The 27568-nt window shown below is 45.3% G+C and overlaps 5 protein-coding genes across 10 annotated transcripts; 2 read left to right on the plus strand and 3 right to left on the minus strand.

The window, feature by feature from the left end:
- The first annotated feature begins 136 nt into the window (after window positions 1–136).
- Window positions 137–1741, plus strand: fkbp3 (FKBP prolyl isomerase 3). The gene is made up of 7 exons (XM_088286092.1): window positions 137–271; window positions 481–582; window positions 674–775; window positions 852–987; window positions 1066–1133; window positions 1201–1298; window positions 1525–1741. The coding sequence occupies exons 1-7, from the start codon at window positions 167–169 to the stop codon at window positions 1577–1579; spliced, it is 666 nt and encodes a 221-aa protein (XP_088142218.1). The 5' UTR covers window positions 137–166; the 3' UTR covers window positions 1580–1741.
- Window positions 1742–2074: 333 nt separating this feature from the next.
- faua (FAU ubiquitin like and ribosomal protein S30 fusion a) lies at window positions 2075–3865 on the minus strand. Its single transcript, XM_088286093.1, has 5 exons — window positions 3797–3865; window positions 3082–3163; window positions 2858–3002; window positions 2623–2678; window positions 2075–2283 (listed from the first exon to the last, which is right to left on the minus strand). The coding sequence occupies exons 1-5, from the start codon at window positions 3862–3864 to the stop codon at window positions 2158–2160; spliced, it is 477 nt and encodes a 158-aa protein (XP_088142219.1). The 5' UTR covers window position 3865; the 3' UTR covers window positions 2075–2157.
- A 688-nt stretch (window positions 3866–4553) lies between these two features.
- prpf39 (PRP39 pre-mRNA processing factor 39 homolog (yeast)) lies at window positions 4554–10536 on the minus strand. 4 transcript variants are annotated; one of them, XM_088286663.1, is made up of 13 exons: window positions 10368–10536; window positions 9173–9559; window positions 8756–8994; window positions 8431–8675; window positions 7874–8041; window positions 7598–7778; window positions 7050–7157; window positions 6777–6941; window positions 6155–6281; window positions 5785–6053; window positions 5504–5688; window positions 5145–5337; window positions 4554–4850 (listed from the first exon to the last, which is right to left on the minus strand). In XM_088286663.1, exons 1-13 carry the CDS (start codon window positions 10378–10380, stop codon window positions 4761–4763), a joined length of 2370 nt encoding a protein of 789 aa, XP_088142789.1. In that variant the 5' UTR covers window positions 10381–10536; the 3' UTR covers window positions 4554–4760. The 4 variants fall into 4 exon arrangements, with proteins under 4 accessions (XP_088142789.1, XP_088142787.1, XP_088142788.1 ...); XM_088286661.1 differs by having other exon boundaries at window positions 6155–6941; XM_088286662.1 differs by having other exon boundaries at window positions 6155–6941; window positions 9173–9556; window positions 10368–10529.
- A 2271-nt stretch (window positions 10537–12807) lies between these two features.
- On the minus strand, window positions 12808–21520 carry zbtb2b (zinc finger and BTB domain containing 2b). 3 transcript variants are annotated; one of them, XM_088286587.1, is made up of 4 exons: window positions 20246–21520; window positions 18999–19097; window positions 15039–15219; window positions 12808–14590 (listed from the first exon to the last, which is right to left on the minus strand). In XM_088286587.1, exons 3-4 carry the CDS (start codon window positions 15209–15211, stop codon window positions 13252–13254), a joined length of 1512 nt encoding a protein of 503 aa, XP_088142713.1. In that variant the 5' UTR covers window positions 15212–15219; window positions 18999–19097; window positions 20246–21520; the 3' UTR covers window positions 12808–13251. The 3 variants fall into 3 exon arrangements, with proteins under 3 accessions (XP_088142713.1, XP_088142714.1, XP_088142712.1); XM_088286588.1 differs by lacking the exon at window positions 20246–21520 and adding an exon at window positions 19518–19886; XM_088286586.1 differs by lacking the exon at window positions 18999–19097 and having other exon boundaries at window positions 20246–21105.
- Window positions 21521–24141: 2621 nt separating this feature from the next.
- On the plus strand, window positions 24142–27441 carry dcph1 (damage control phosphatase 1). Its single transcript, XM_088286589.1, has 5 exons — window positions 24142–24308; window positions 24609–24714; window positions 24985–25217; window positions 25297–25462; window positions 25724–27441. Exons 1-5 carry the CDS (start codon window positions 24250–24252, stop codon window positions 26510–26512), a joined length of 1353 nt encoding a protein of 450 aa, XP_088142715.1. The 5' UTR covers window positions 24142–24249; the 3' UTR covers window positions 26513–27441.
- The last annotated feature ends 127 nt before the right edge of the window (window positions 27442–27568 follow it).

Here is a 27568-nt window from a genome sequence, read left to right on the forward strand (position 1 = left end):
ATTTTCAGTCATGGAAAATGTAGCATTTTATTTTATGTTTGTAAGCATGTTGAATTCGTTGCTAGATAGAAAAGCATATCTTCGTCACAAATTATCCCTGGTAAGAGGTTGCTTTAATCATGCATATTCATGAGCGAGGTCAAAGTTCATACACTGCCCACTCAAAATGGCGGACGAACCAGCGCGCGAGTGGAGCGACGAGCAGCTCAAAAGTGACGATTTGCCCAAAAAAGACCTGATCAAGTTCATTCAGGACAATGCGGCACACTCGGTACGTTCGTCATTTGAGTATTCAAACGCCGCTGTTGTCACATAAAAAATGCATTTTGACGGAAATACGCGTCGTTCTCATGATGTAGCCTAGCGTGTGTAGCTGCACATGGGGGGGGGGCGGAATGAATGTTTGCAAACAATGTGACGCCTGTACGTCACATATTACTTCCTGTACTTTCAAAGAATAACACCTCATTCTTCGTTTAGTTCCTCAACGAGCACAAACTGCTGGGAAATATCAAGAACGTGGCCAAAACGGCCAAAAAGGAGCAGCTCATCGTCGCCTACAACGAGCTATTTGCCAGTAAAGTGAGTAACGTTACAGTGACGTCGTGACCTGATGCAAATTAAATGCGCAATGTGCTTGAAATGGGGAGAAGAAAGTCCGTCTGTTTTGTAGAAGTTTAAAGGTACAGAGCCGGTGGAAGAAGTAACGAAGCAGGTGAAAGCTGTTAAAATTGATGAGAAGCCCAAAGAGGTCAAGGCGGAAGTCGTGGATGAGGTGACGACCCAAGCAACAAGCTGTGTCATTTTTATATACAATTATCTTCATAAATGCAGATGTTGCTTCTCTTCAGGGTCCGCCCAAGTTCACCAAATCGACCCTGAAGAAAGGCGACAAGACCAACTTCCCGAAAAAAGGCAACACAGTGAGCTGTTGGTACACGGGGACGCTGGAAGACGGCACCGTCTTTGACACCAACATTCCATCAGGTACTTCGCCGCAATAGCCCGCGTTCTTGTCGACAATGCAGTCCGACCAATCAGGTCCCAACTTTGTGTTCTCCGCAGGGGCCAGGAAGAAAAAACAAACCAAGCCGCTGAGCTTCAAAGTCGGCTTGGGCAAAGTCATCCGAGGGGTACGTGCATTATTCCCATTCGCTTCCTCCTTTTGTGCTTTTTAACGCCCCCATCGCTTTCACGCAGTGGGACGAAGGCCTGTTGACCATGAGTAAGGGTGAGACGGCCCGTCTGGAGATCGAACCCGAGTGGGCGTACGGCAAGAAGGGCCTCCCGGACTCCAAGTATCTTTTTTGGGGATGTAAATGGAAACTAATGAGAAATGAGGCGGTCGGGTCGAACATTACGTGATGCTCGGAAAAGTCTCAGAGGACACGTGTCTGAAATTGAAAGGAAGTCAGCTGTTTTGGTTTGAAGAAGCCATTTTAGGTGAATGGCAAATGCGACCTGAAAAGCATGTTTTGGGAGGCCTCATTGTCCATATTCTCCTTAACTTTCATTTTTTTCTAGAATTCCACCCAACGCCAAGCTGATCTTTGAGGTGGAGCTGGTGGCTGTGGATTAAAAGCAGCAAAGCTGGAAAGTTAAATGTTTGAATTTTCCGTGTTGGTGACCGGGACTCCAAAAATATGTAACTGTTATTTTTGATGCTGTCAATGTAATTCCCGACAATGGGGGACACTTAAAGATCATTTTGTTTGCATAAAATATACATTTTTACAAACAAGATGGCTGTTTTTTTTTTTTTTACATACACATTGCAGACTTTTATTCTAATGACAATATCGGATGGCATTACACTGTCGGACCAACTTTACTGCCTCCATCAGCCTAAGATGTCAGAGGTATGCATATTAACTATTTCCTTATAAATGTACATTTTATGTGACAAAGGAAGCCCGAACATGAAATAACATGCGGACACCCAACCTCCACATTCAATGGTTTGGCTTATTTTGCAGATGTCTTACGCTATGTACCAGAGTACATTTTCTGCCGATTCCTTGTTTCCTAATATTTACCTCCCAAAAGTTAGTCCTGAAGATGACCACTCCACCACTGTGAGCCAAGTTCGTTTTATTGAAAACAGGAAAACATTTGAACTCTGCCAAAACGGCTCAGTCTGGTCATGGCACACTCTTCTTAGGAGTTGGCATTGGGTCCCTTCTTCTTGCCGAAGGTGGGCACCACGTTGACGAAGCGCCTGTTGTACTGGATGCGACGCTTGGCGCGGCCAGTCTTCTTCTTTTTCTTCTCCTGCTTATCCACCTGCCGAGCAAACAATGCATTCAATTCAACACATGCAAGACCATCAATAAGCATAAAATTACAAGTGATTGTACATTTAATATTTTTTGTCATGCATACGTGGTTTCCTTCAAAGGCACTCGCATACAAAGCCCTGAATTTCACACTTAAAAACCAACTGATATTGTAGCCCTAAATTAAATTTCAATGAATAAATATTTTTCATGCTTTTACAGAAGCATTTTTGGCTATAGAGTTGCTAGCTCGTATTCTTAAACCTCATTCAAAATTTGGATATACAGAAGGTAAATTTAGATGATACAATTTTCAAGAGCGGTATATTCTGGAAACAGTCCTCACCTTGGGGGTCTGGCCCCTCACTTTTCCAGCACGAGCCAGAGAGCCGTGGACCTTTCCTAAACAACAAAATGGAATACTTCATGAGCTCTAATAGGTTTCAATAAAAAAAAGAAAATAAAAGTTCCTTTTAAAAAATGACAGTGTCTTGGCCACAGATTTTGGAGGAAGGGCTGGAACTTACTTCCCGCAATAAACAAGGGCAAACAGTATTGTCGTAAAACATTTCAATACTAACCTCCCAGCAGCCTGCCGGCTACCTCCAAGGTGCAGTGGTCGGAAACGCCGCACGATGCAAGCGAGGCATCATCTTCCAGCGGGCAACCTGCAAGCAGCACCACCTGATCCTCTACCAGGAGACCCTCCAGAGTCTGGACATGAGCCTGACGGGTGGAAAAACAAACAATTGCTGTCAGGCATCATAAAATATAGCCGTCTAACAGTTTGACTTATTATTTTTACCTTAATCTGTCCCACAGTCTCCTGTCCGGTCACCTCAAGGGTGTGAGTGTTCTGGGCACGCAGGAAGAGCTGCATGTTGATGCTAAGAAGGGAGGTTCGATTAAAAATTATTACCAATTGTGTCAATGAACATTCATGATAACTGCAACAGATAACATTAAGTAAAAATAAATTGATCAATAAAATTCATTAGCAGCACAAGCAATATACAGTATAGAGAGTAAGACATTATAGGAGAAGGTTGGTTTGAAAGCCGATCAAAAATGTTGAACTACAAATTGGAAATGTATGCGACTCTATTCACTTCGAACCTTCTAAAGGGGAAAACATTTCGCTGATAACACACCAGATTTTTGGACGCTCACTTTACATGTTACCATGTAAACTGTTACTTAGCCGAAGCTCACGAGAAAACTAGCAACTTTGGGCACGTGTAAATCTCAAACGCTTTCGAGAAAACGTCACACTTTTTGGGGCTTGGGGAGAGAAAAGTTGTCGACGCTGCTCATGTTAAGCTAACACAACTAGCCACATGCGGCACGCTGGATTGGAGTGGTGGCGGAAGGAAGGAGCTTAAAACTCACAAATTATCAGATGTCTATACAATGTGACATTAAAATAATGCTGGAGGTGTTTTATGAGCATTTTCAACATTAAATAAGAGCCAGCGACGGTCAAAAATACGCTTTTGGGACTCAATATATACAGGCCTTACCTCGTTTGGATGCTAGTCTTTAGACGCGCAGCATAAAAAGGGTTGTTGGAGGGGACGGTACTGCGCATGTGCAAGTATTACGTAATACGCGCAAGGCCAAACGAAGCTCCGCCCACATGCCGGGCGCCATATTGGATGTGGCGAGGCTGTGCTGCGCATTGATTAGCTGAGCCCATGAGTAAGTAAACAACTACGTGCTATGCGATCACAAATAGTGCACACTGAAGTAAACGCTTACAATCATAGTGAACTTTAGTCTGTACATACTAGGCACATTTATGCCAACAGTACCCACAATGTGGTGGCACTCAAGCGACATTTCACTTAGTAGTTGCCTTTTTTGTAATAATCTAATTATTGCTTTTAAAAAATAGGTCAATTCCATTATTGTTGCAATATTAAGTTTACATCGTTGTTTAATACATCAAATATGAAAACTTGACATTCACATTTGATAAAACTCTAATGCAACATCAAAGGACCATGTGCGCTTCGTTTAGTGAATATTGTAACAATTGCAGCATACGAGAACAGTTCACTGCATCACAAAACGCCTTCATGTAAATTAATAATATGAAGCCGGGAAGCACCAGGATATCAATCTGTTTATTATGAAATCAAGTTGAGAAAACAAACAAGGTAAACAGGAAGTCTTCATTTTGGGTTCATTGAAACACATTAAAAAGTCTTCAAATTGAAAGAGATCCACAAGGAGAATGAAAAACTTTGCCTTTGCGTTTTGGGCACAGGGTGGCTTGGGGAGGAAAGAAACCTGCCTTTACAAACATGCATCATGTGTATACTTGTATATCCCAAAACAGGAGCTACAACGAGTACTGTATTTGAAATAATGAGCTTGCGTCAAACCAGAAAAATCAATTTTGGGGAAAGCGGTGCTGGTTCTATTAATTTGAAAAGCTAGACACATTCTCCAAATGAGAAACCAACTTCAGAGTGGCGGCCATCATGTCGGAGGAGGCGGGTAGTACTGGTTGTACTGGCCGTATTGGTTGTACTGGCCCCACGAGTTTTGGCCCCAGGCGCCATACTGTTGCTAAAAAGGAGAAGAGAGAACATTTGAAAAACTAGAAAGTTTGAGCCGAGGCACATACTACAATTCTCCCGGCACGTCAACAAATAATATCCCAAACCTAAAACAATCTATACTGAAATAATGATCATGATGAGATTGTCTGGAATGTATTGTTCAGTTGAACACGACGCCATTATCCTAGTATATAAATGGCAACACGTTAGACTGCTTCGTTGCGCAGTCCCGGCCTTTCACTCTACGGAAATATGGTGGTTGGGATCACAGAGATGGTCGATATAAAAATGTAAAACCCACCTGGTACCAGTTGTTGTAATTGTACGCGCTGTTGGCTTGCATGTCCGTGCCGGCGGCGGCCATGGAGCCGTCGTCCACACGCTGCCTCTTGGCATCGGGTTCCTGAGAGCTGTCGTAGCCGTTCTCCGCACTCCTCTTTGATAAGTCAACTTCCTTCTGCAAGTTCTGGTGTTCCTCGTAAGCGGCGACCAGCCTGAAACGACAGAAGGCTCCAAGCGCTCAATTAATAGGATAAGGTGACAAATTCCGCCTATTTTTTTGCTCTCTCGTTATGCAGCTAATCAAAGTTCTCACGACTACAATCGAACATTTTCCAGGCCAATGTAACGCTCCTTCGGGACTTTTTGCTCCAAACTCACGCATGGATATCGCTGCCAAAGTCCTCGAGGAATTCCACTTTGCGCTGTGCGAAGAGGAGGCGCGACTCCATCTCCATGGGGCTCTTCAGGGCCCTGTCGAAGCAGGCCAAGATCTCGGCCTGGTTCTGGGTCACGTCGCCGCTGCACTCCAACTCCAGCAGGTTGAGGTACAGCCTCGGACACGTCTTGAAAGAAAAAAGAAGCATTGGGACCGTATGTGGACGACGTTCAACGCGAGGACGTAACTGTATTAAATTATGACTGGCAGCGATTGTCACTACCTGGTCTCTCTCGATGGCATCCAGCAGCACTTTTCTGGCCTTGCTCAGGCTCTTCTGCACCTTGAGGAACTGCCGCGCCAGCTTCACAGCGTAGAAGGACGTCTCTGTGGTGGTCTTGGAGGAATCCACCGCTTCTTTCAGCAGCGTCTCTGCCAAATCCAGGTTGCCGCGCCGACGCTCCAGGCTGACCCGCCGCAGACGCACCATGGCCAGGTTGGGCACCACCGCCTCCAGGGTCTTAAGGATGTTGCTGGCGCCTTCCACGTTGCCTGTGGTGGGGTTTGGGACTTTTAAGTGGTGCGACATATGACCGTGGCGGCGCGTCCGAGGTCAGAAGCTTGAGTGTTTGCTGTCATTTTCGGCGACTCACCCTGCTGCTCCTCAAAGCCAGCCCACAGCAGGTGGATGGCGGGCTTCCTGGGCAGGTGGACGGTGCAAGCCTTCCTGTAGACGTGCCGAACGCCGTCGGTGCTGAAGCCCTCCAGGTATTTGGCGTACTTTTGAAGCGTGAAAAGAAGAGAAAGTGGGAAGGAGAGCGAGCAGAGGACAGGAGAGCAGAGAGAGAGAAAGAAAGGCAAAGAAACAGACAAGACCAGACGTTTATATTTCCCGCTTCTCGGACCCCCGTGAATGTCGTCATTGACAAGATCGTTCTTAGAATTTTTCTGTGTAAACCCATCAGCACCTTCATGGAACCAATTAGATAAGATTCTGTAAGGTAGTGGGAGACGAAGAAGATGCAGTTGGCAAATGCTGCAGTCAAATCTTGTGTGGCAAGCTGGCCATCCCCTAATACAACAGATACAGTCACATATCAACGTTACACGCAAAGAGAGTGCAGGACGTTTTTTTTTTGTTTTTGTCGCTTTTGTCGGCTTTTTTTCCCGTTTTACTCCACGTGATTGTCGTCGAAGGCGGGGGGGGAAGTGCAGGGAAGCGGCGAGAGTAGAAGTGGTGTGGAGGAGAAAAATCAAAACAAAACGCCTTGATACCTTGATCCAGAACTCTTCATAGAGAGCACAAGCGATGAGGCAGCGTTCAAAGAGAACAACCACACGCTCCGGGGTGCCGTTCTCCATCTCAAAGTCCAGGTACTCCCGCCAGTTGTTCAGCTGCGTCTTCTCCAGGGCTTTAACGTGGAAGTAAGGCCTCTTGATCTAATTGGAAAAATGCGTTTGGATGGTTAGAATCAGTGGAGGAATTTGGAAGAAGCGAGATGAACTGCGGCGCAGAATCACGCGCGCGCGCTCAAGACGATGTCGTACCCCTTCCTCAAAGGCCCAGCGCTTGCTGACTTCGTGCTCGTTGAGGTTGAACACTTCCTGACGAGCCTCGATGGCTTTGTGGCGCATGTTCTCGATCTCCGTCACCCTCTACAGGAAAACACAGACAAAGCGCACATTGTTGGACGGCTTGACAACAATCACCTGTTCCACTTGATGTAATAGCTGCCGGTGGCGGTCCCGCAGCCATAGATTTACATCACCAGAGACAAGAGGCCTGCAGAGGGGGGGTGAATATATGCACCCTGCATATCAACCTCTAGGTGGAGGTGCTGCGGGTCATTGGGCCTCGGTTGTTCCGTTTAGTTTAAGGGCGAGTGTCCCTGACAGGATGCCAGCGTCAAGCCCCCCTTGGCTGTCTTTGGCTTTGCTGCCGACATAAAGACAACTCTTCAAACTCTTCTCTTAATCCACATCATGGTCATGGTGGACAACAGGCAACCTCCATCTAACGCCAGAATTTCTCTCACTTTTTCTTTTCTTTTTTCGTGCTTTAGAAATTCTTCCCTTGGGTCCACCTGGATTCTTACCTTGGCGGGGTCCGCGAGATCCTCCGTGCCGGGCGGCAGCTCGTCCTGGGGGGCGGGCGTCTCCCCGTCTTCTCCCACCATGGAGGCCAGGTTGGCTTTGGAGAGCTCCAGCCTGAACTTGACAAACTCCTCCTCGGACAGGAAATGTTTGGGGTTGTTGCTCTGAACGTGATCTTTAAACCTGCACGTGTCAAATTGAAATGATTCCCATCACACAGTATTTGATTCATTTTGAGTATACGTCATGGCAAACCTAATTCTGGATGTTTCCCTTACTTTTGTAAGTGCTGCGAGTAGAGCTGTGTGGGGATGCCCAGGATGCGGTCATAGATGGCGGTGACGTTCGCAAGCTTTCCTTGTTCCGTCTCCCAGATGATGAAGGATTCCCAAAGGCGGTCAGAGCGGAAGTCTGTACCGGCCGCCAGCACAGCATGTTCGTACGCCCTGGACAGGAAAGAAAGACTAACTTAACTCGGGGGCATTTTGAACCATGACTGTAATGAGGCTGGACAAAAACAGTACAGACGGGCCCATGGTTTATGCGAGTCTTTTGTTACTATGGCAACAACATAAGCAAATTTGTACACAGGTCAGAACACATCAAAGTTTACTACTAATCAAAGCGCAGTAGTCAACCCACTCACTCTTACTACAGAAATTGATAAATATTTTGAGGGGGGTCTAAGTAAGATGCGCTTGCTTGCCTTCTCCTGTGTGACGGCACATTTTTACACCGGAATGCAATCTTACTACACGCCATTTATAACCTCAAATCTTGTCCAGGGTAAACCAAGAACCCGCTTTAAAGTGGACTTAAAGAGGTTTCTACTTACGCTCGAATGCGTCCCTCTGTCTCCGGATCAGTCGTGTCAGAGTTCTCCTTGATGTAGGTCATGTAGTGCAGCCAAAGGTCCACGCTGAGCGGGATGGCCTGCAAGCCTCGTCGGTACACCTCCTCCGCCACATGTATGTGGCCGTGTTTCTTCTCGATGTCGGCGTACTTCTTCCAGTACCCGTAGCAGTATGGATAGCGCAGGAGGAAAATGTCGAATGACTTCCTCACCGCTTCGAGGATATTCTGAAGGAAGAAGAGCGTTTCATTTGATCATTTTCTAGATGCCTTTATTGTCACTGATAGGGCATCTGTATTTTCTTTACCTCTTGCTCGACATATTGCAGCAGGTAGACCCAGGCGTTGAAGTCCTCGGGATTGTCTTCGCATCCTTTCAACAGTTTTTCAAACTCGCTGGGGAGCTCTGGCTCTGAGTGAATGATGGCTTCATGGGCGGCGGCTTCTTGAACGGCAGATTCTTGAATGGCGGATTCTTGAGCGGCGTCTTTGGTGGCATCTTCAAGTTCCATGCCGTCATCAGCACCTTGTGACACCTCAGTACCATCTACAGTAAAATCAAAAAGAGGCCATTAAGCAGTATTTCCCAACCACAGTGTGCTATGGTTCATCATTAAGATTATTCTAATGTAAAATGTGTGCATTGGTTCAAAGGTTAGGAAACATTGAATAATGCACCACTATCGGAAAAAAACCCCCTCCTTTTGTTTGAATCAACTTTTTACCTTGATTGGTCACTTCTTGGGCGTGCGGCTGAGCCTCCAGGAACTCTGCTTTGTGTTCCGGCGGCTGTTCTGGGGGCTGCGGTGGAAGCGGCGGTGGCGGTGGTTGCTCATCCGGATACAGTGGCGCGTTGGCGACTTGAAGCTGTTCCACGCTTTTCTCGACAGTGCCCAGCTCCGGTGGAGGAGGAGGGGGCGGAGGCAAGGGTGGGTTGGGATGGTCTCCGGCACCAGAAACAGAATCCATGCTAGGCTCTGGGGCAGCTTGCGCCATGGTCCAGTCGGCGGTTTGGTTTAGAGGAGGAGGGTACACTTCTCCATTAGTCTCCATGGCACGGGGTTCTGATTCTAGCATTCCAGTGATGGGTTCTTCTGGGAGGTGAATGCCTGCTGAAATCAATCAGTCCAGTTTAACTATTAAATATATATTTTTTAAAGACCGCCATACTAACTTCCTCAGATCTGATATTTGCATTGCAGTGTTCATTCTTACACTGCAATTCTATATACAAAACGGGCTGTTCAGTGCGGACTCTTGCTAACACAAACGTGATACTTGCACGACAAGGATATCTAGTACTTCTAAGAACGATTCTCAGAGTATAATTAAAAGCTTCTTTAATTTTACTGTACGCTAGTTGTACTATTTGATAACAAAGCTAATCATGTTAGCTTATGTGCCCGGGCGTTAGGGACATCGTTTAGTTTGGAGTAGGCCTAATTGACTAACTAACTCGTTAACTAATAGTAAACATTGACCATACAATTTTAATGACCCAGGTAAACGCTTGTTTTTAATAATAAAAACAACGTTGCTGGTAAACATGCAAAGTTCGACGTAAAGTTAGGCCTCCTCCGGCGTCTATTTCCTGGACGAACCGCAGCAGCTATCGTGAACATAAGTTGATTAATATCGACGTTTTGATTCAAAACAAATACACTACATTTTAGGCGGTGTAATACACACCAAAAATGTTGAATGTGATAACTATCGGGCCCCTTATATCGTCGTTGACCTTCATGTCTACGCGCCGACACGGTGCCGAAATACGCCATTTGCCGCCTCATCTTTCAGGAAATAGTCGTACCCCGGCGGCTTCTCTACGCGACCTAGTCCCGCACCGCCTAACACAACAATGTACGGTCTTTTTGTATGCTAGAGCAACTATGTGGACAAAAATGCGGTTTCAAATCTTACCAGGAGCTTCCATGTACTCTTTTATCGAACTTAAAGTGGTTTCTATGTCACGCTATCTAAACTGCGACGGCGCGGCGTGGTTCGTCCACCATCTTTTTTTTTGACTGGAAAAAAACAAAGCGGCAACTGCGCACGCTCAGTAGACAGGGATCAAATCGAGAAACGTCAGAAGTACGTCTCGTGTACGTCCTGAGCACTTTCAACACACACTGTCACATGTTCGAACTAAAAAAAAATACGAAAAGACTTGACTCGTCACTGGACAAACGTGCATATGTGAATAATTTGTCGAATCATTGTAAGAGTTTTATAACTTTTTTTAAATGACACATTACCCTCAGAATATTTTATAAAAAACTTGTCGAATCGTTTGAACAGTTATCATTTTTGAGCACAGTAATTGCACATTCCTTGTATTGCTCCTCTTAGATCCCCCAACTCACCTAATTCTGAAGCTAAATCTAATTCTACTGATGCACCAAATGCAACTTATGGCAGGTATCTGAAACTTCTCGACAAACTGTCAAATCTACTCAATGCTGTAATATGTACGGAAAAAAAGAAAGGTTGCTCATCATTGCAAGGGAAAAAAAATCCATAAATCCACTCTGTTGGCTCTCATATTGTGTTAAATGCTGAGCATGTATCAAAACCAACCAAAACATTTTCATTGTCACTAGTGTCATTCACCTCAACAAAGAATAATTTTAAAACACATTAGTATGATAATAACAATAATAAGTCAGCGTTATGAAAAGACATTTTATTGTTTGTTCTTCACTTTAAAAAAAACAACAACAAAGCTGCTGATAGAGGAAAGAAAAAAATAGTCACATTCCTGAGAGCACATATTGATCACAGTAGATGTCAGACGAGCTTTGAGAGCATGTGTTACTCAAGTATTATGGGACGGACTCGTCCTGATGTCTCCATAACAACATGGGACACACAAGTTTTGGACGGTGTCAAACTTTGTCATCTTCCTGAGATAGCCACATCTTGCACACACACTTACTGAGCAGTGAATGACTTAAAAAACAAAAACAAAAAAAAGTCCAAATGTTCCTGTGAGCGACACGGAAGTGTGCAACCAAATCTTTGCACCTTTCATTAAGAGTAAATATACAAACCATCTCATTCTAGAAGAGGAGAACATGGATTTAGCTAATGTAACAATAACTATAGAGGAAAGCATATAATCTCCAAATTTTGTGTATTATTTTTTTAATATGCCCAAAAGAAATTACATTATTTTGCATAAAACAAATTGAAATAGACGTGTTTGGTAATAAAAACATGGAAATAAGGACAACAAATTTAAAACGGCCCATTCATGAATAAACACATTTGTTCTTGTGTGCTTGGGATAAAAAAAGACAAAACATGACTTGGTTTGAGCAAATATTACTTTCTGGTAACTTCTTTCAATAAATGAAAGAAAATGTGTCCAAATGTTTGTTGTACTCAGATTAAAAGCACCCCATTTTTGGGATTGAAATTAAAAAAAAAAAAGTGGAGTTTCATGCTTTCCAATAAAATGCACCCGTTTCCTACTTTACATGAGGATGGAACCCATGAACGACACCTATCTACACGTTCATCATTTAAGGCTACAGTTAAAACCATTTTTCTCGCCCATCCCCAATACAGGGGGAACTGCTAAATCAGAAAAGTATTTCTACTCTCAAAGCTACATATTTATTACAATAGACTCTTTTGTAAATTATAGCACTGCGTATAAAATTATAAATATTTAAAAGGGGTGGATTCAAGTTTTCAGTTATGCTTTTGCTTTGTTCAAACTAAATGTTGAGGAAAGTAATTGTGCTTCCCAGTGGTGGATGCCATATTAACAAATGAACAAGGTGCACATTGTTTTCACTCCATTTACTGATCACCAAACAAAAAAAAAAAGGAAGACGTCAAGATCACAGATTGTCTCGCGTGTGCGTCTTTGTGGACTTAAGCTGCAATTTCAACGCGTCTCCCTGCAGCAAAGCAATTTGAGCTTGCGAGTGTTCACACCGAACCGACACGTCGGGCCCCTCGCTTCCTGTTTGAACGCAAACGTTCCCACCGCAGCCCGAGCGAGGCGGCGTGCGCCATTTGAGCGTTTATTCCATGTCCTACTCGTGCGCTGCATTGTTCGCGTACTCGAAGGGTCTTTGTCTTCGCTTGGGAGACAATACCATGAACAACGTCTTACTGGTGACGTAGTTTGCACGACACCCTTTCACTCGTGTATATCACTGCGGACATTAGAAGAACAATTACATGTGACCAAAGAGGAAAAACTGCAGAGTCAACATGGGTATGCTACTAGTATCACCAGTGATGTTATAAAATTCTACTAGTTCCTGCAAAGGGGGAGTCCTGAACCAATTTGAAAGTGACGTCAACTTCTTGGCTGCTGATTCATGCAAAGGCCTACTGCTTTGATACGCCTTTCTGAAATAAATTTGCTGACGAGGGCGACTCGTGTGGTCCTCCGGGTTAACTTGAGGACGCTCATGCACAGTTTGGACTCAGTAGTCATGCGTAATCATTCTACAGGTGTGCAGCAACGACAGACTGAAGTGGAAATGGTCACGAGGAAGATGTGCGCTAAATTGTGCAACAAGTAAAGACGAAGAGCGTACTAGTGCATGGACATTTCTACACACGAGTAGAATAGTGAATAAAATGTTTAGTCGGCTCTCCGTAGAGACAAGATATGTTGGCGGTTATTTCCACTCGTTCTATTCAACTTGATGTGAACGGAACACACACACACACACAAAAAATAAAATCTCCCACACAAAAACAAAACCTTGACTAACGTCTTTTAGCTTAGTCATGATTTATAATTTAGGGGAAAAAAATAGCAAATTGGCAGATATGGCGGCTACTCCAGCGGCACGTCCTCGGTCTTGATGGCCTCGAGCGGCGTGCCCGAGTTGGACAGATCCGAGCCGTCGTCTTTGGAGAGCTCGTCGTGCGGGAGCATCAGTGCGGCGCCCCCCGGCAGCCCCGCCAAGCTGCCCTGCGTGAAGCACAGGTGCTTGATGACCTCGTTGGGGCTGGAGAAGGTGGTGGCGCAAATGTTACACTTGTACGGCTTGGACGTGGCCAGGAACATGGCCTCCATTTGGCTGCTGTCGTCGCCGGCCGCGCACAGCTCCATGCTTTGGCGGTCCACCAGCGTGTAGGCATCTGCGCCCTGGTTGAGGCACACGTGGCGGGCGGCCTGGTTGGCGCGGCAGAAGCTCTTGCCGCAGGCGCTGCACTTGAACGGCTTTCCCGTGTGGATGTACATGTGCTCACGCCAGTGGCTCTTCTGGATGAACTTGCGGCCGCACGTGCAGCATTCGTATTTCCGCCGCTTCAGCTCGCGGTCCAGGTCGCCGTTCTCCAGGTTGTCGATGTCGGCGATGTCCGAGGGGGGCGGCGTGTCCGCCTGGGAGTTCGGGATGCCCGCGCCCCAGCCGGCGGCGGAGATTTCGGCGCGGGGTGAGTCCGAGTTGTTGCCGGAAGCGGGCGTTTGCTCGCTGTCGCTGATGATCTCCACGGCGACGACTCTGCTTGCCTTCAGGAGCCCCTCGGCCTCCGGCGCGCCTTGCTCGGCGACCATGACGGGCGACAGGGCGTTGTGGTTCTCCGCCGGCTGGGCGTGCTGCAGGAGGTGCTCCCTCAGCAGGCTCCTCTGGTTGAAGCGACTCCGGCACAGGTGGCAGGAGTAATGTTTCCGGAAGGACGAGCTCCTTTTCATGATGCTGGGCTTCACGTGCAGGATGGCGTTGGCGGAGGCGAACCCGTCCACGCTCGGGAACTCCGACGCCGCCGCCTCCTCTGCGGCGGGCTGGACCCCGCTGGTGGACGCCTCCGCTTCCGGAGGGGAGGCGGCCGGCTTGGCCGCCGCCCCCACGGATGGGTACTGGGCCTCCGAGCCTAGCGTCTCCATGTCGATGGGCGAGGAGAGCGGCAAGTGAGCAGACAGCGCCGCCTTCTGATCGGCGATCTGGATGCCGTAGAGGGAGGTGGAGAGGTTGATGCTCTGCTCGGGGTGCGCGTACACCGACTGGCTGGCCTCTTGCAGCAGAGGGTAGGCGTGCAGGAAGCGAACGCCCTGCTCCAGACGCGTGGGGTCGATGAGCTGGGGGGCCAGCTTGCCGGTGTACATCAGGTTGAGCAGGTAGCTAAAGATGTCAGGCTGGATGTCCGTCGCCTTCAGACGCACACAGTCACTGAAATGACATCAGATGTTAGCATTAGCGTCGTTCAACTGGGGCTCTTGTAGAAAAAAAAAAACAAACATTTCCTCAAGCATGCAATCGAAAGTTTGAGAAGTTTATGCTCCATTTTTTTCTCAATATGGCAGAGCAGTGACATCATAAATAGTCATGTCACATTTGTTGCATTCATTTAGCCAAGATGTGGAATCGATTGTTGATGAACGATGTTCAGCAAAATGGAGTGAATTTACCACCTGGCAGCAACTTGTTGAGAAAATTCAGATTCTCTCATCGCACTCATAACAGGGAGGTTCTTTGGATGATACTAAAATTGCACACTGCTACTAAACATGTTTGCTTCACTTTGTCTCTTGAACAAAATATACCACTTGAGATTTTTTAAAAAAAATTGCCACAATTTCAATTGTCACTGACTGCGTGTGCCTACGGTGTCCTGTACCTGTCCTGGTGAATGAAGAGCATTCTAAAGTAGTTGGAGAAGGCGGCGAGCACGGCCTTGTGAGCCTTAAAGAACACATCTCCGATGGCCACGGTGCAGTCGCACAGGAAGCCAAACTCTCGCTGAGCGTTGAGCTGCTGCAGCAGGATAAGACCGTGGTTGGCCAACTCCATTCTTCAACCTGCACGCACACACACACACGTACGAGTCAGTTTCCTGTCTGCCATGAGACCGGAGGCGACGGCGACCGCACGCGGATGATGACTTTTGAAAGGCTCCGAGGCGTAACAACAGAGTAGCGGCTCGGCAAACTCCTCTCCTCCTATAATTAGACTTCAAAAGTGCCGCGCAAAGACACTGAGCTCGTTATTATATTAGATTTTCGGAGCGGCGCTCTCATATGATCGGTGTGGGCGAGCGCTTGTGACACCGGGATGTCTCGGACAAAATTGTCGTGTTTGGTTGCTGGTCAAACTGACTCGTTTAAATGTAAACAAACAAACAACAAAAAATCATTTCAACTAATTGTTTTTTCTGCAACAACAATATTTGAGATGTTTTCGCTTTCTGACACAATTGGATAATGAACACGCCCCTGGGTCAAATTGACTCAGGAACATTATGCTGTTTGTGAGCATAACAGGAGGGTTACAAGTAAAAGTTAAAAAGCACAATTCAGTGCCTCGTGAGGGGGAGAAAAAAAAATGATGACATTTATTAGACGACATGTCATGAAAATGACAGGAGACCATCCAGCATCATCAAGTGCTTTAAAAGGGACCGTTACGAGTTCAACGAGCTCTCGACTTTTTGATCATTTTGAAAAGAAATGAAAAATTTCAGACGGAAATTACCTTCGTGGAGCTAAATGAGATTCTACTCATGTGCTTTCAACCACTGAAGCTAATTGTTCTGTTCAGGAATGCAAGTAAATAACATTTTCACATTAAACATATCATTTGGGTTCAAAATCTTCAGCATGCTGGCGTGTGAACCGGTTCCATCGCTTGCCGCAGCAGGATGGACGCGAGACAACGTGGAGGGACGGCGTGGGATGGGCAAATGGCAGAATGCAACAAAACTTGAACGAAGGAAAATACGTGCCAACAAAACGTGGAGGCAGACCACGGTGGGTCGGCAACCACAAAGTCGCGACATCAGAACGTGACGGGACGGACGGGAACGAACCGTCATCCGAGGCAAGGCGCCGCGCAACCATAGTGTGCCTTTGAGCTTCCGGTACTCGGCGGCCTCTTCTCCCCACGGCCCGTCACTGACACAGTGATAGACCGTGAGAAAACATAGCAAGGCTTGAATATGGAGGGGGGTGGGGAAAAAAAAAAAAAAAAGCTCCCACAGTATTCTATGTTTGGGGTTGCTGTGGCTGCTAAAACAAAAAAAAAAAAAACAGCATCTTTCATTTGACTAGCCCCATTTTTTTCTTCTTATTAACTCATTTACTGCCATTGACGGCTAAAGACGTCAAACATTTTTTTTTACTTGGCTTGGAGTTCATTATCATTATACAAGAACACTTCTGAAAGGAACTCAGTGAAGATCAAAGAAGGAGAATTGCAGATTTATGCAAGCTCGGAATAGATACACAGCTCAACAGTTCGCACAATTGTGTGTAAACTTATTTGGGTGAGTCATCACTTTTCCCTGGTTCGGAAAACGACCACCAAATTTAGATGGTACATTTTCCTTGACTTATAAAGTGCTTTTCACTCACAAGGACCGGAGATCAAACTCACAACCTCTGGGTCGGGAGACGACCACTCGACCCCTGAGCCTTGCCGTCCCATTTTGAGGCAAGCCTCTCAGTCCGAAGACGTTTGCACAAGCACGACTGCTTTTGCAATTACGGCTCCGGGTCGTGTGAAGTCGATCTCAGGGGACACGTCAGAGCACGATGCGTCCCGCTGACCAATCGAGACGAGTTGCAGTTGACCCTCAGAGGTCATTGGAGGACCGGGACAGCTCGGGGCCATCACACGATCGGGGCAGTGGGCGTCGGCCCACATTCCTGAGGCAGAACTGGTTCCAAACCACCCCACCCCCTCGTGGAGGAGGGTGACGGCCCGGCACTTTCCCCATACAGGAAGGCAGAACGAGATGGACGATAACGTGCAGTGTAAAACTGGGCGCCCACTATGCTTGATGTCTTTCGGGAAACTTTAACAGACATCCAAGTAACTATGTGCAAAATATCCAACCGTGCCATGTCAACGATTTCGGTACCACCTGACGATGAAAAGACAGATAAAAACCTTTGTTTTGGTTTTTGAATTTGCAGTCGCGGTTCTTGTACGAGGTATCACCAGCAGTAGCAGAGCTGGGCACGGTCCAGCCCTCGGGGGTCGACAATTTGAAGGGTATCTATATTGCGGCCGGAGGGTGGGGGACTGACCGGCAAAAAAAAAGGGTCAAGTGCCCAGCTCTGGGCAGTAGGAGCACTAATAATAGTGTTTGTATTTCACGACTGTGACCAGTTGTCTTGATCCACATACGACATATACAGTATGCTGACAAAGGGAATTCAAACCATTTCTGTACTTACTGCCACCTACTGGCATGGCACGCAAACTGCAGTTGTTTTTTAATTTACAGTTGGCCCAAACATCATTGATCGCCATTGATTATTTACTGTCCTGTTGAATTAGACGCCATTAGTTAATCATAGCTTCTAAACCAGAGACTTATTGTACACAACAGCCCATCTTGCCATCTGCCTCCACCAGATGGTCGCACACCCGCAGTGCCGCGCTGCTGCCCTCAGGTCTCTCTCCTCCCCGTTAAAAGGGGCGGGTGAAGGGGGGGGTGGGTGTTGTTGGGTTGCTTGCCACTGTGGCCAAGTGTTTGCTTACGGGCTTAATATCGTTTTATAAAGGACCCTCTTGGCACTACAAACATAAATATTGAGAGTTTGGATCTTGGCTGGAATCTTTCCCAGTTGATTGGGGGCACTCCATGGTCGTAGGTTGGCATTTACCCGGCATTTAACGGTCTTTGTCCAGTTCTGCCACAGTTCTCACGGTCAACTAGAGACTACGGTAGTCGTCTCGTCACGTTCGATTATGCCGCATGGTAGTATTACCTGTTCATTCTATTCAGTCATGCCATTGCAACAAACTTCCTGGGTGATCGACTAATGCAAATAATAAACTTCAGGGAAATGTTTTTGCGATGTTCTGTTGGATCACAAAGATTTACAGTTTACCATAGAATCTTGACTATTGCACTTCGCCAAATGAAGAAGCAGCATCAAAGGCTCAATCACGGCACCATAGTGAGGTCTATAAGCGACTTGTTTACGCGACCAGCAGACCAAAACCAAAGCGGCAACTTCCTGTAAGTGGGCACCAGCAACTTTGACTTGAGCCGAATTTCCCAATATTGAATAAATGCTTTCACAGATTTTTTTTTTTCAGTTCTGATCCAATGATTAATCTCTTTTGGTTTTTGCATAATAGGGCAATGTTTTGATAGAATACCTAATCTGTTTTGCTTGCTAAAAAACACAAAGATGACATTCACCGGATTTCCACAAATAGTCGCCAGTGGTACTTATTTACTCATCTGCGAGGGGGTGGGGCTGGGGGTACGATTGAAAGTATTTTTGTAATAAAAATATTTTCATTTATGTTATGCAACAGTAAAAAGGCAAGAGCAAGTCCGACTGTGTTTACGGGTTTACTAGTTTGTTTTGGGTAACAACAGAGTTGAAATGCGGTCGACAGTTAATGCTTTAAGACAAGGTCTATGTGCAAACAGACTCAAGGAGGTAAATAGCCACCAATTTATTTCTTTTTTTAGGCAATCTTTTATTTGAAGGGGGTGTTTATTTTTTTAAGTGAATGACACACTCAATGACCAAAGTACTAAATAAGGTTAAATGAATTGGAATCTTCAGATCAGAATCAGGCTTATTGCAAATGTGGACAAATATTGCATATGTACCTGATATCTGCGCATGATAGCGCATCTTCACCATCCAGATGTGACAGACTCATCAACGTCATCCAAACACATTGGTGACGTAAACACACTGGTGTCTGACTAAAGAAAAATGTACAAACATTATGTTGTAAATCGCAACTCAAATTTTCTGCACTGTCAATTTGAATGAATGTTGTTTTTTCATTAAGGGATGGAAATAAAAAAAACAACGGTTTCTTTGACATCTTTTATCATTTAATCCCCCCCAAAAATCGTAGTTTCATTTATCAAATTAACTGTTCGTTGCAGCACCATATAACATTACAAATACTACTTTTGTCATTACTGTGTGTTTTCATAAAGCGCACTATTATTCAATGCAGTTTTTCCTTATCAAAATACACATTACAATGTTTGTTGCTGTGTGTGGGGGTTGGGCTCAACCTTTCACATGCAACATTTTCACTAATGGCCAATTTTGAGTAGTCAATTAAAATCTATCATTTAGAGTTTTGGAATGTGGGAGTATAGAAAACCTACAAAAGCAGATGGTAAAGATACAAACACCACACTGGAGCCGGATTCGAACCAAGGACCTCTCAGTTGTGAGGCAGACACCAAACTGTAGTCCACTGTGCATCCATAATTTAATCCCTCAAGGGGAAAATATTGTTTTGCACCTGCCTGAGAGTTAAATAAGTGCACATGATTCCTTGATTAAATAGAACCAGTTAAGACTGAACTCCACTTGGTCATAATAGTTAAAGACAATTGTTTGCAGGAGACATAGCACCGCCCCTGCTGAGAGGCAGACACGTGGAGCAGCACACACTTCCGTAGTACCACTTTAAACTTATCCCCGCAGGCAGCAGGTGAGGGATGTAAACGTGTTTTTTAAGGCGATAGAAAGGGAATAAGAAGCCGAACGACAGATTTGACACGCAGAAACGCAGGACACGACACCGTCTGGAGCGGCGCGCATCCTGCCCGTTATCGCCTCTCGGTTTGCTACAAGCTAGCGCCAGAAGCGGACGTGCGCGCACGCGCAGCTAGCACGCAGACAACCACGTACAGAGGCTGGCGCGCGCCCGCACCGACAGACCCACACACGCGAGGGGGATGGGGGTTACTAGCGACCGCGAACTTCTCCGTATGGCGAAGACACTCAAATAAATAAAAAAAGAAAAAGAAAGAAAAGAGAAATAGCGGTGGTTAACTAGTCACTCAACGAGTGTGTTCATGTATCCCCAGCCTTTTTTTTTTTTTACCTTATCCGCTGCTCGTCCGTCTAAATTGTCGTCGCCGTGACGCCACCGCCGCTTGTTTTTGTGGTCGTTTGTCACCGGGCGGGGACACGTCCGTCCTCTCCGGGCTCCCAGCAGCTTTGGAAGCTGCTCGTTCGGCGGCGGAGAGGGTCGTCGGTTGTTTTCCGGTTAGGGGGTTTTACGTTACAATCACATGACTGTGGCGAAGGAGCCCAGCCAAACGCGACCGTTGCAAGGATCCGTTGGCCAAGGGGGCGGTCGCGGTAACGTTAATTCCCCCCCGCCCCCCACCTACACACACGCCACCAGCCCAAGCGCTGTCCTTTTTTGTTGTTGTTTTAAACCGCCGTTGGAGCCCAAAAAAAAAAAAGCCCAGCGGAGACGAGCCGGCGACTTTAAGCCGAGGCGGCTAAATGCTAGCTGCTAGCACAATCGGTGACTCATTCATTGAACGACAACGTGCCACTGTTTTTAAGGCTCAATTAAATAATATATGTACAATTTCTTAAAGGACTGCGAAGCAGTCGTTCAGTCCAGATCATAATCATTATTTTGCTAGTTTGGTCGAATAAATTTAACATAGGTCAAATTTGCAAGTTATACTTTGACACTCGATTTAATAGAATGGAACTAGGATTAATTGAACTGCTAACACGATAACATGAGACCTACAATTTAAGATTTTATCATCTCAAAATCCTAATCTATGTAACTTTTTTCAAATTAACTTTTGTGAAATACAATACAATGCATCAGTATGTTATTTATTCCTAACAAAACAAAACAGGATTTCCAGAGATTTTGTCCAACTTTTTGCTATAGGCAACAAGTCTTGGTCCCTATCGCTTGACTATACATGACATTACACCAACTATTTGTTCAAACAAATTCAAAGGCTATTGTTTGTCAAGCCATTCTGTATCTGCTTGATGATAAAAAAAAACAGATCATAATAGTTTGGTATTGGTGACCTAATAAAAATAGGCATCATGACTTGGTTGCTTGTTGTGCAACGGTTGTGTGGACGGCGTGGGTTCAATTCCTAACCGGTGTCAGTCCCAAGCCTGTTTAAAAAATGGGGATGTTGCGATAGGAAAGGAATCCAGCATAACAACTGTGCCAGATAAATGCGAGTGACTTGCTGTACCAAACTCAGATTGGATAGGTCAAAATTCGCAACATTTATCCCAATGTGCCTATTTGAATTAGGACAGATTATTTGATAGCAACTGTAAAATTAAATTGACAACAGACACACCGAATATGTGAGTCTTGATTTCATCGCATCCTCACGTGCTGTTTGAGAAAACTTCATTCTGTTTACACAAACTACTCTGCTGTATACAATATATGATTGCTTTTACCACTTACTTAATTTTTTATGTTTGGACCGACTCCAAAAGCATTGAAAAGTGCACAAAATAGTTGTCCACTCCATGCTGATTTTGCTTTTGAAAGAGCATCCATTCTCATGCACAGACTGCCTCCAGAAATACAATATAGAAATAGTATGCAAGAAGACTTATCTTTGTTTTAACTTAACAAAACAACCAAACAAAAAATGGGAATTGACATTTTTAAACATTAGTGGTCCAGGGGCAGAGGAACCTACACACATAGCAGTTTTAAACATGTTAACCGATTTTTTTATTTATTTTTTATTTTTGGGGAGGAACCCAACACGTCACAAGGAAACAATTGCAAAGTGTGTTCTTACTGCTCTGATCCTGTATGGTGGACTCACACCAGATGACCAGCATTAGACGTCTCCTCCCCCAAACCAATGTCTGTTATAGTACCAAGACTGACCTTTGAAAGGTTGCATGGTACCACAGGCATCCAGATTGCTGCAAAATAAAAAGAAGAATAGATAGTAACAAATTAGTTTATCTGGTAACTACATTGCACTTACAAACTCTTCTTGAGATTTATATTGCGATGGATGACACACTCAAAACAAGTTGTTTTTACAGTGAAGTAACAGACAACCATTCGCACCACAAGTATGAACTGAACTGACTATTGAATAGATTTAACTTTTACAAATGTTTTTCGAGCCAATCGGGGAGGGAAAGATCCCAAAACACACCGTACTCCGCAGGAAAGTTGCTGAGGAGAATTTTTAAGAGACATCCGACAATGAGGCCTTTGCTCAATTTGATCACAAGGGGCTGAAAATTCTCCAATTCGACCCAAATTTCGGTATGCGCATACCCTGCTGAAAGCCCTGGAGCGAGCGCCTTTGATATCCGTCCCACCATGCAATACAAAACATTAACCTACAAATTCTGCTCGACATTGGTTCCATCCTGATATTTGCTCCTGAATTTAGTTTGCCCCTGAGAGCACTTTCCACTGAAATGGCCCCTCCTTTACAATCAATTAATGAAGTCATGTGTTGTCATCAGAGGCTGCCATTGATTGGCGTTATTCTTTTGTGAAACAGTGAGCCATTCAGCCTGAGGACAGGGAGTCCACAGGACGCTGGGCGGGCAGGAAAAGTCGTGGAGGGTGTAAAAGGAGACACGGGCGGGAGGGACTGTCCTGTGAAGCGGGGCCCTGTTGTTTGTCCTATCAACAAACAACATCTGATCGTGTCCGTGACTGGAGGCCTGTGAGGGAAGTGGGCGCACAAAATCTTTGGCAAACAAATGCACCGGTGGAGCAGTGCAAAACATGTTAATGGAAACAGGACCAAAAAAAAAAAAAGAAGCTTGTTTACTTATGCTGGCTGGCTCCCAGCAGGTAGCTGAAGCGCTAACACCCGCTAACTCGTGTCTTGTTGAAACCTCTCAGAAGACAGTGTCACGCATGAGCGTCCCGCCACTAAATTGATTTTGGATCCTGCCATACAACCAACAGCATAGACTGCGAGAAATCAGCGTACTGAATGGTGAAATTAGCCTGACGTCAGCACGCAACTGTGTGACAGCAGCTCCTTTGCTGCGGATGCAACCGGGTCAACGCCACAAGCATGTGCCGGAACACCTGTTTAAACAGGACCTTTCACGTTCAACTGCCGCCCTCCCCCCACTCCGCGTCCTTTGGAAACCGGAGTGGTGAGTCACTCCTCTCTCGGTTGAAAAAAACAAAAAACAAACAGATCCGGCTGGGCTGCAGACCGGTGGGGGAAGGGAGGCCGGCCCGGTGGTGGCTGAACACCGGAGGTGGACGCAGCTGGACTCCCACACTCAAGGCCCCCCTAACATCCTGACAATGGGCCGGCGTGTTCCCATAGTGACGGCGCCAGAATCAATTGATATGCCTATATTTTCTAGACAAGCAGGCAGGGTAGCCTGAGGCCAATCGCTTGGTCACGCAGAGACACTCGGGAGCGACGAGGGACGTCCCAGTCCCACATGAATTGTGCTGCTCTTCAACGGATGATTTGCTTACTATGGTTGGCTCTATTTGGAAGTTCTACAAAAACATGAGTTAAATAAAATACATGCAAACAAGATGTCGAACACATCCATGTGCATTTCACAACGGGAATTTCTTACCCTCACAAAAAATAGCAGTACCCCATCGTCCCTCCTTTCCCGCCAAAAAAAGCCCCAGGGCTTCAAAATCTGCAATTTCCTTATAGGGCCAACCCACGTTTCCCTGGCAACCGTTGCCATGGAGAGCCCGGTTTGCCTCAGGATGTGGGTCGTAAATGTATGTGAAGTGCAGCGCTTTTATTAAGCGACTTCAACTTACGTAATCACGTAATTTAAATATTAAACAAACAAACAAACGTTTCAATTTTTTTCAGACGCTACATGTTTGTTGGCCGCTAGATGGCAGCAAAGCATGATAAAAGCAAAAAGTCAAGCGTTTGTAAGTTTAGAACAAAAAAAGGCAAACAACAGTAGTTTTATTTGTCCTAAGCAATTAGATTATTCCACGTCAACAAAATATTAGAAATATTTTCCGAATGATTAATGTTAACATAAAACTGCCGACGCTTCTGTTTTACGCACTGTTAAATAAAGTTGTCTTTGAATGAGGAAGCGCCTCCAATCATGGCGGCCGACCAGACCGGCGACGTAGTTCCTCCTTCTCTGTCAGCTAAAGTAGTTGGGTATGTTGACAGCTTCTTGAAATACGTCGTCGTGAATATCAACAATGTACCTATTAACTTTTGTTTATTAACGCGTAATTAATGTGGACGCGAACGTGGTCGAAGAAGAAGTAGCTTTAGCATTTAGCTGCCAGTGTTGCGCCACACGACTGGCTGTTAATGCGACGCAAGTCCAAATATTGATGTCCGTAATCTTACAAATGTGCTAGTAAAATATTCGTGCAAACATACCTGAGCTGTGCTGGTCTGGTGCCCCGAGTTGGCATTTAAATGCAATGTTGTGCATCTTCTTCCTTGTAGGTCGTTTGCTTACTTGACTGTGAGAGACAGATTGCCCACCATCCTCACTAAAGTCATAGACACAATCCATCGCAACAAAAACAAGTTTTTTGAAGAATATGGTGAGGTAAGGCAATATTCAGTACTCCAAAAAGGTGGGGAAATTTGGGTGAAAAACTTCACATCAACCTCTCTAAAATTCATTGCACATGTCCAATTATGAAACTTGTCAGTATTATGAATCAATCGTGTGAGGAGTTGTCCACATGCATTCGAAAGCTTCGACAAGGTCAAATATAGCTCACGTGTCAACATTATAGTCCATTTATGGTTCAAACGTTGCATCTATTGTAATGAAAGTGAAAATCTGACCTGCTGTGTGACCTCTTGGCGTTAGGAGGGAATCCAAGCAGAGAAGCAAACCATTTCTCTGCTGTCCAAGCTGAGGAATGAGCTGCAAACAGACAAACCCATACTGGAACTGACGGACGACCTGGAGGACGCGGACGCTTGGAACCGGTACCTGCAGAGACAACATGGGGGCCAGGAGGTGGTCAGCTGGTTCAAGTCTCCATGGCTGTATGTGGAGTGCTACATGTACCGCAGGATACGGGAGGCCCTCTGGCTCAAGTGAGAAGCGCACACACACACACACAATGTTATTATTTACATAAGGCTGGTCGGTAAAAGATGATGTTGCTTTTTACAGCCCTCCCATCAGTGGCTACGACGTCTTCAATGAGGGGAAGACTCAGAGCTTCTTTGAGTCTCAGCAGGCTATAATGGCTTTATGCACGTACTATGAGGGCTTCAACAACAAAATGGAAGACATCACAGAAAAACAGCTTCAGGAGTATTTCAACAAACTGCTACAGGTCAGTACATTCTCCGAACAGCATTTTAGAAATATTTTTAGCGCCAGACCTCCTATGTCTATTTGGTTATATTGTTTTTTTTTTTGTTGAAGTGAATTAAAACGCAACATGATCCCAGTAAGTGGTATTCCAACCCAGAAGTTCACTTCGACAAAAAAAAGAATATCTACTCAATCTTTGCATAATTTACAAAGAGCAAGTGAATAAATTGGTTCACATTTAATGCAAAATTATTGACCATGCTTACTTGATTCTTTAAAGGTTTGTCTTTGGGGGAACAAATGCGATCTGTCCATCTCTGCTGGCATGGACAATTCGCAGAAGATCAGTCCCATCGATTCTTTAGTCACCTTGCAGATGTTCATCTTAGTGGACGACTCTGACGCCGCGTGGTCGACGCTCATTTCTGCCCGGCAACAGAGACAGTCGGGGAAAAGGAGGTCCATCCGAGTGGACTTTGTTCTGGATAACGCTGGTTTCGAGTTGGTCACCGACTTGGTCCTGGCCGATTTCCTGGTGTCCTCCGGTCTGGCCGCGGAAGTCCGCTTCCACGGCAAATCCTTCCCCTGGTTCGTCTCGGACGTGACGCTTGAGGATTTTCATTGGACCATTCGGCAGACCACGGCGGCCAATCACAGGTGGATGTCTCAAAGAGGGGCACGGTGGCAGCAATACGTGAAGGAGGGCGTCTGGTCCTATCATGACAATCCCTTCTGGACGCTCCCCAACGAGTTCTGTGACATGGCGGCCGCCGCTCCGGACCTGTACGCCAATCTGCAGGCGGCAGACTTGGTGCTGTTTAAAGGCGATCTCAACTACAGGAAGCTGGCAGGAGATCGCGACTGGGATCACACAGTGGACTTTGACACGGCGCTGAGAGGATTTGGACCGGCGCCGCTGTGCAGTTTGAGGACTCTTAAGGCTAACATTCAAGTGGGTCTGCAGCCAGGCCAGGGAACCAAGCTGAGCTCTCAAGACCCCGACTGGATGACGAGCGGAAAGTATGCCGTGATTCAGTTCTACAGCCCACACTCGGATCAGCAAGACTGACCTCACAATCGATGATCAACTCTCGTCTTCAAGCCATATCATGATGATGTCATTGTCACGTTACTGTTTTGTTGTTAAGCACTGAACAAAATTTTACATTTTCATTTCTCTCAGGATGTCATTTTTGAACACACTTAAGAGATGTGACCCCCCCCCCACAAATTAAAGTAAAATCTAGTTATCATTTATTCTTTCAATTGGCAATGGCCCAAAAAAAGTGATTATTTGAAAGAGATTTTTAAACATTTTCATGAAATCCTGAATGCTGAATTAATGACGCTGTAAAATAAATTAGACAAAGTGTCAAAGGAAGAGTGTGGAGATTCTAATTTTAGCTCTTAAAATAAATGTATTTAAAAAAAAAGATCATCCAATGAAATTTCCCCAAATATTTTTTTTAAAAATATATTTCGTGTTAGATTAATTGCTTATTGCTACAGAGCGGGTAGAGTGTGTTAAACTAAACTAAACATTGTAAAATGTTTGCTATGTCTTAATGCTTGCAGGTAATAAAGTTAACAAAAGTAAACATCAGATTACACTTTTCTACGGCATCTTGTTTTCATTAAATTTGACTAAGATGTATAAAACGAAATGCACTAAATTGATCGAAAATGCTTATTTTCTCTTACTTAAAATATTGTAAGTCTGCAAATGAATCCCTTTGTTGACCCATGTTGCCACACGTAGACGACATTAGGAACTTGTACTGTTTGTCCTTGTCATGCATTCACCCAACCCTGTGTGTGTGTTTGGGGTCAGCATTATGGACTTAAGCAACATGCTTTTGTTTCTTGCACGCAACAAAGCGCCAAATCTCCAAGTGATCAAAATGCATGTCTGCACACCGGAGCCCTTATCGATTCCTGGTGCGATCTTATCCTTCTAATGAATGCTTTTTCATCAAATAAAGAGCCGCAGCGACTGGAGTTTTCTTTTCCTGTCATTTACACTCATGAAATACGGCCTCTAATATTGACCTCATTTGCATCCAAATTCACTCTTACGAAAGTAGCACTTTTTGATGTCAAGACAAAAATCGCAAGTGTTACGTAG

This window comes from Idiotropiscis lumnitzeri, chromosome 21, assembly GCF_059441095.1.
Source record: "Idiotropiscis lumnitzeri isolate Australia: NSW breed Sydney's pygmy pipehorse chromosome 21, RoL_Ilum_1.0, whole genome shotgun sequence".
Classification (NCBI taxonomy): Eukaryota; Metazoa; Chordata; class Actinopteri; order Syngnathiformes; family Syngnathidae; genus Idiotropiscis; species Idiotropiscis lumnitzeri.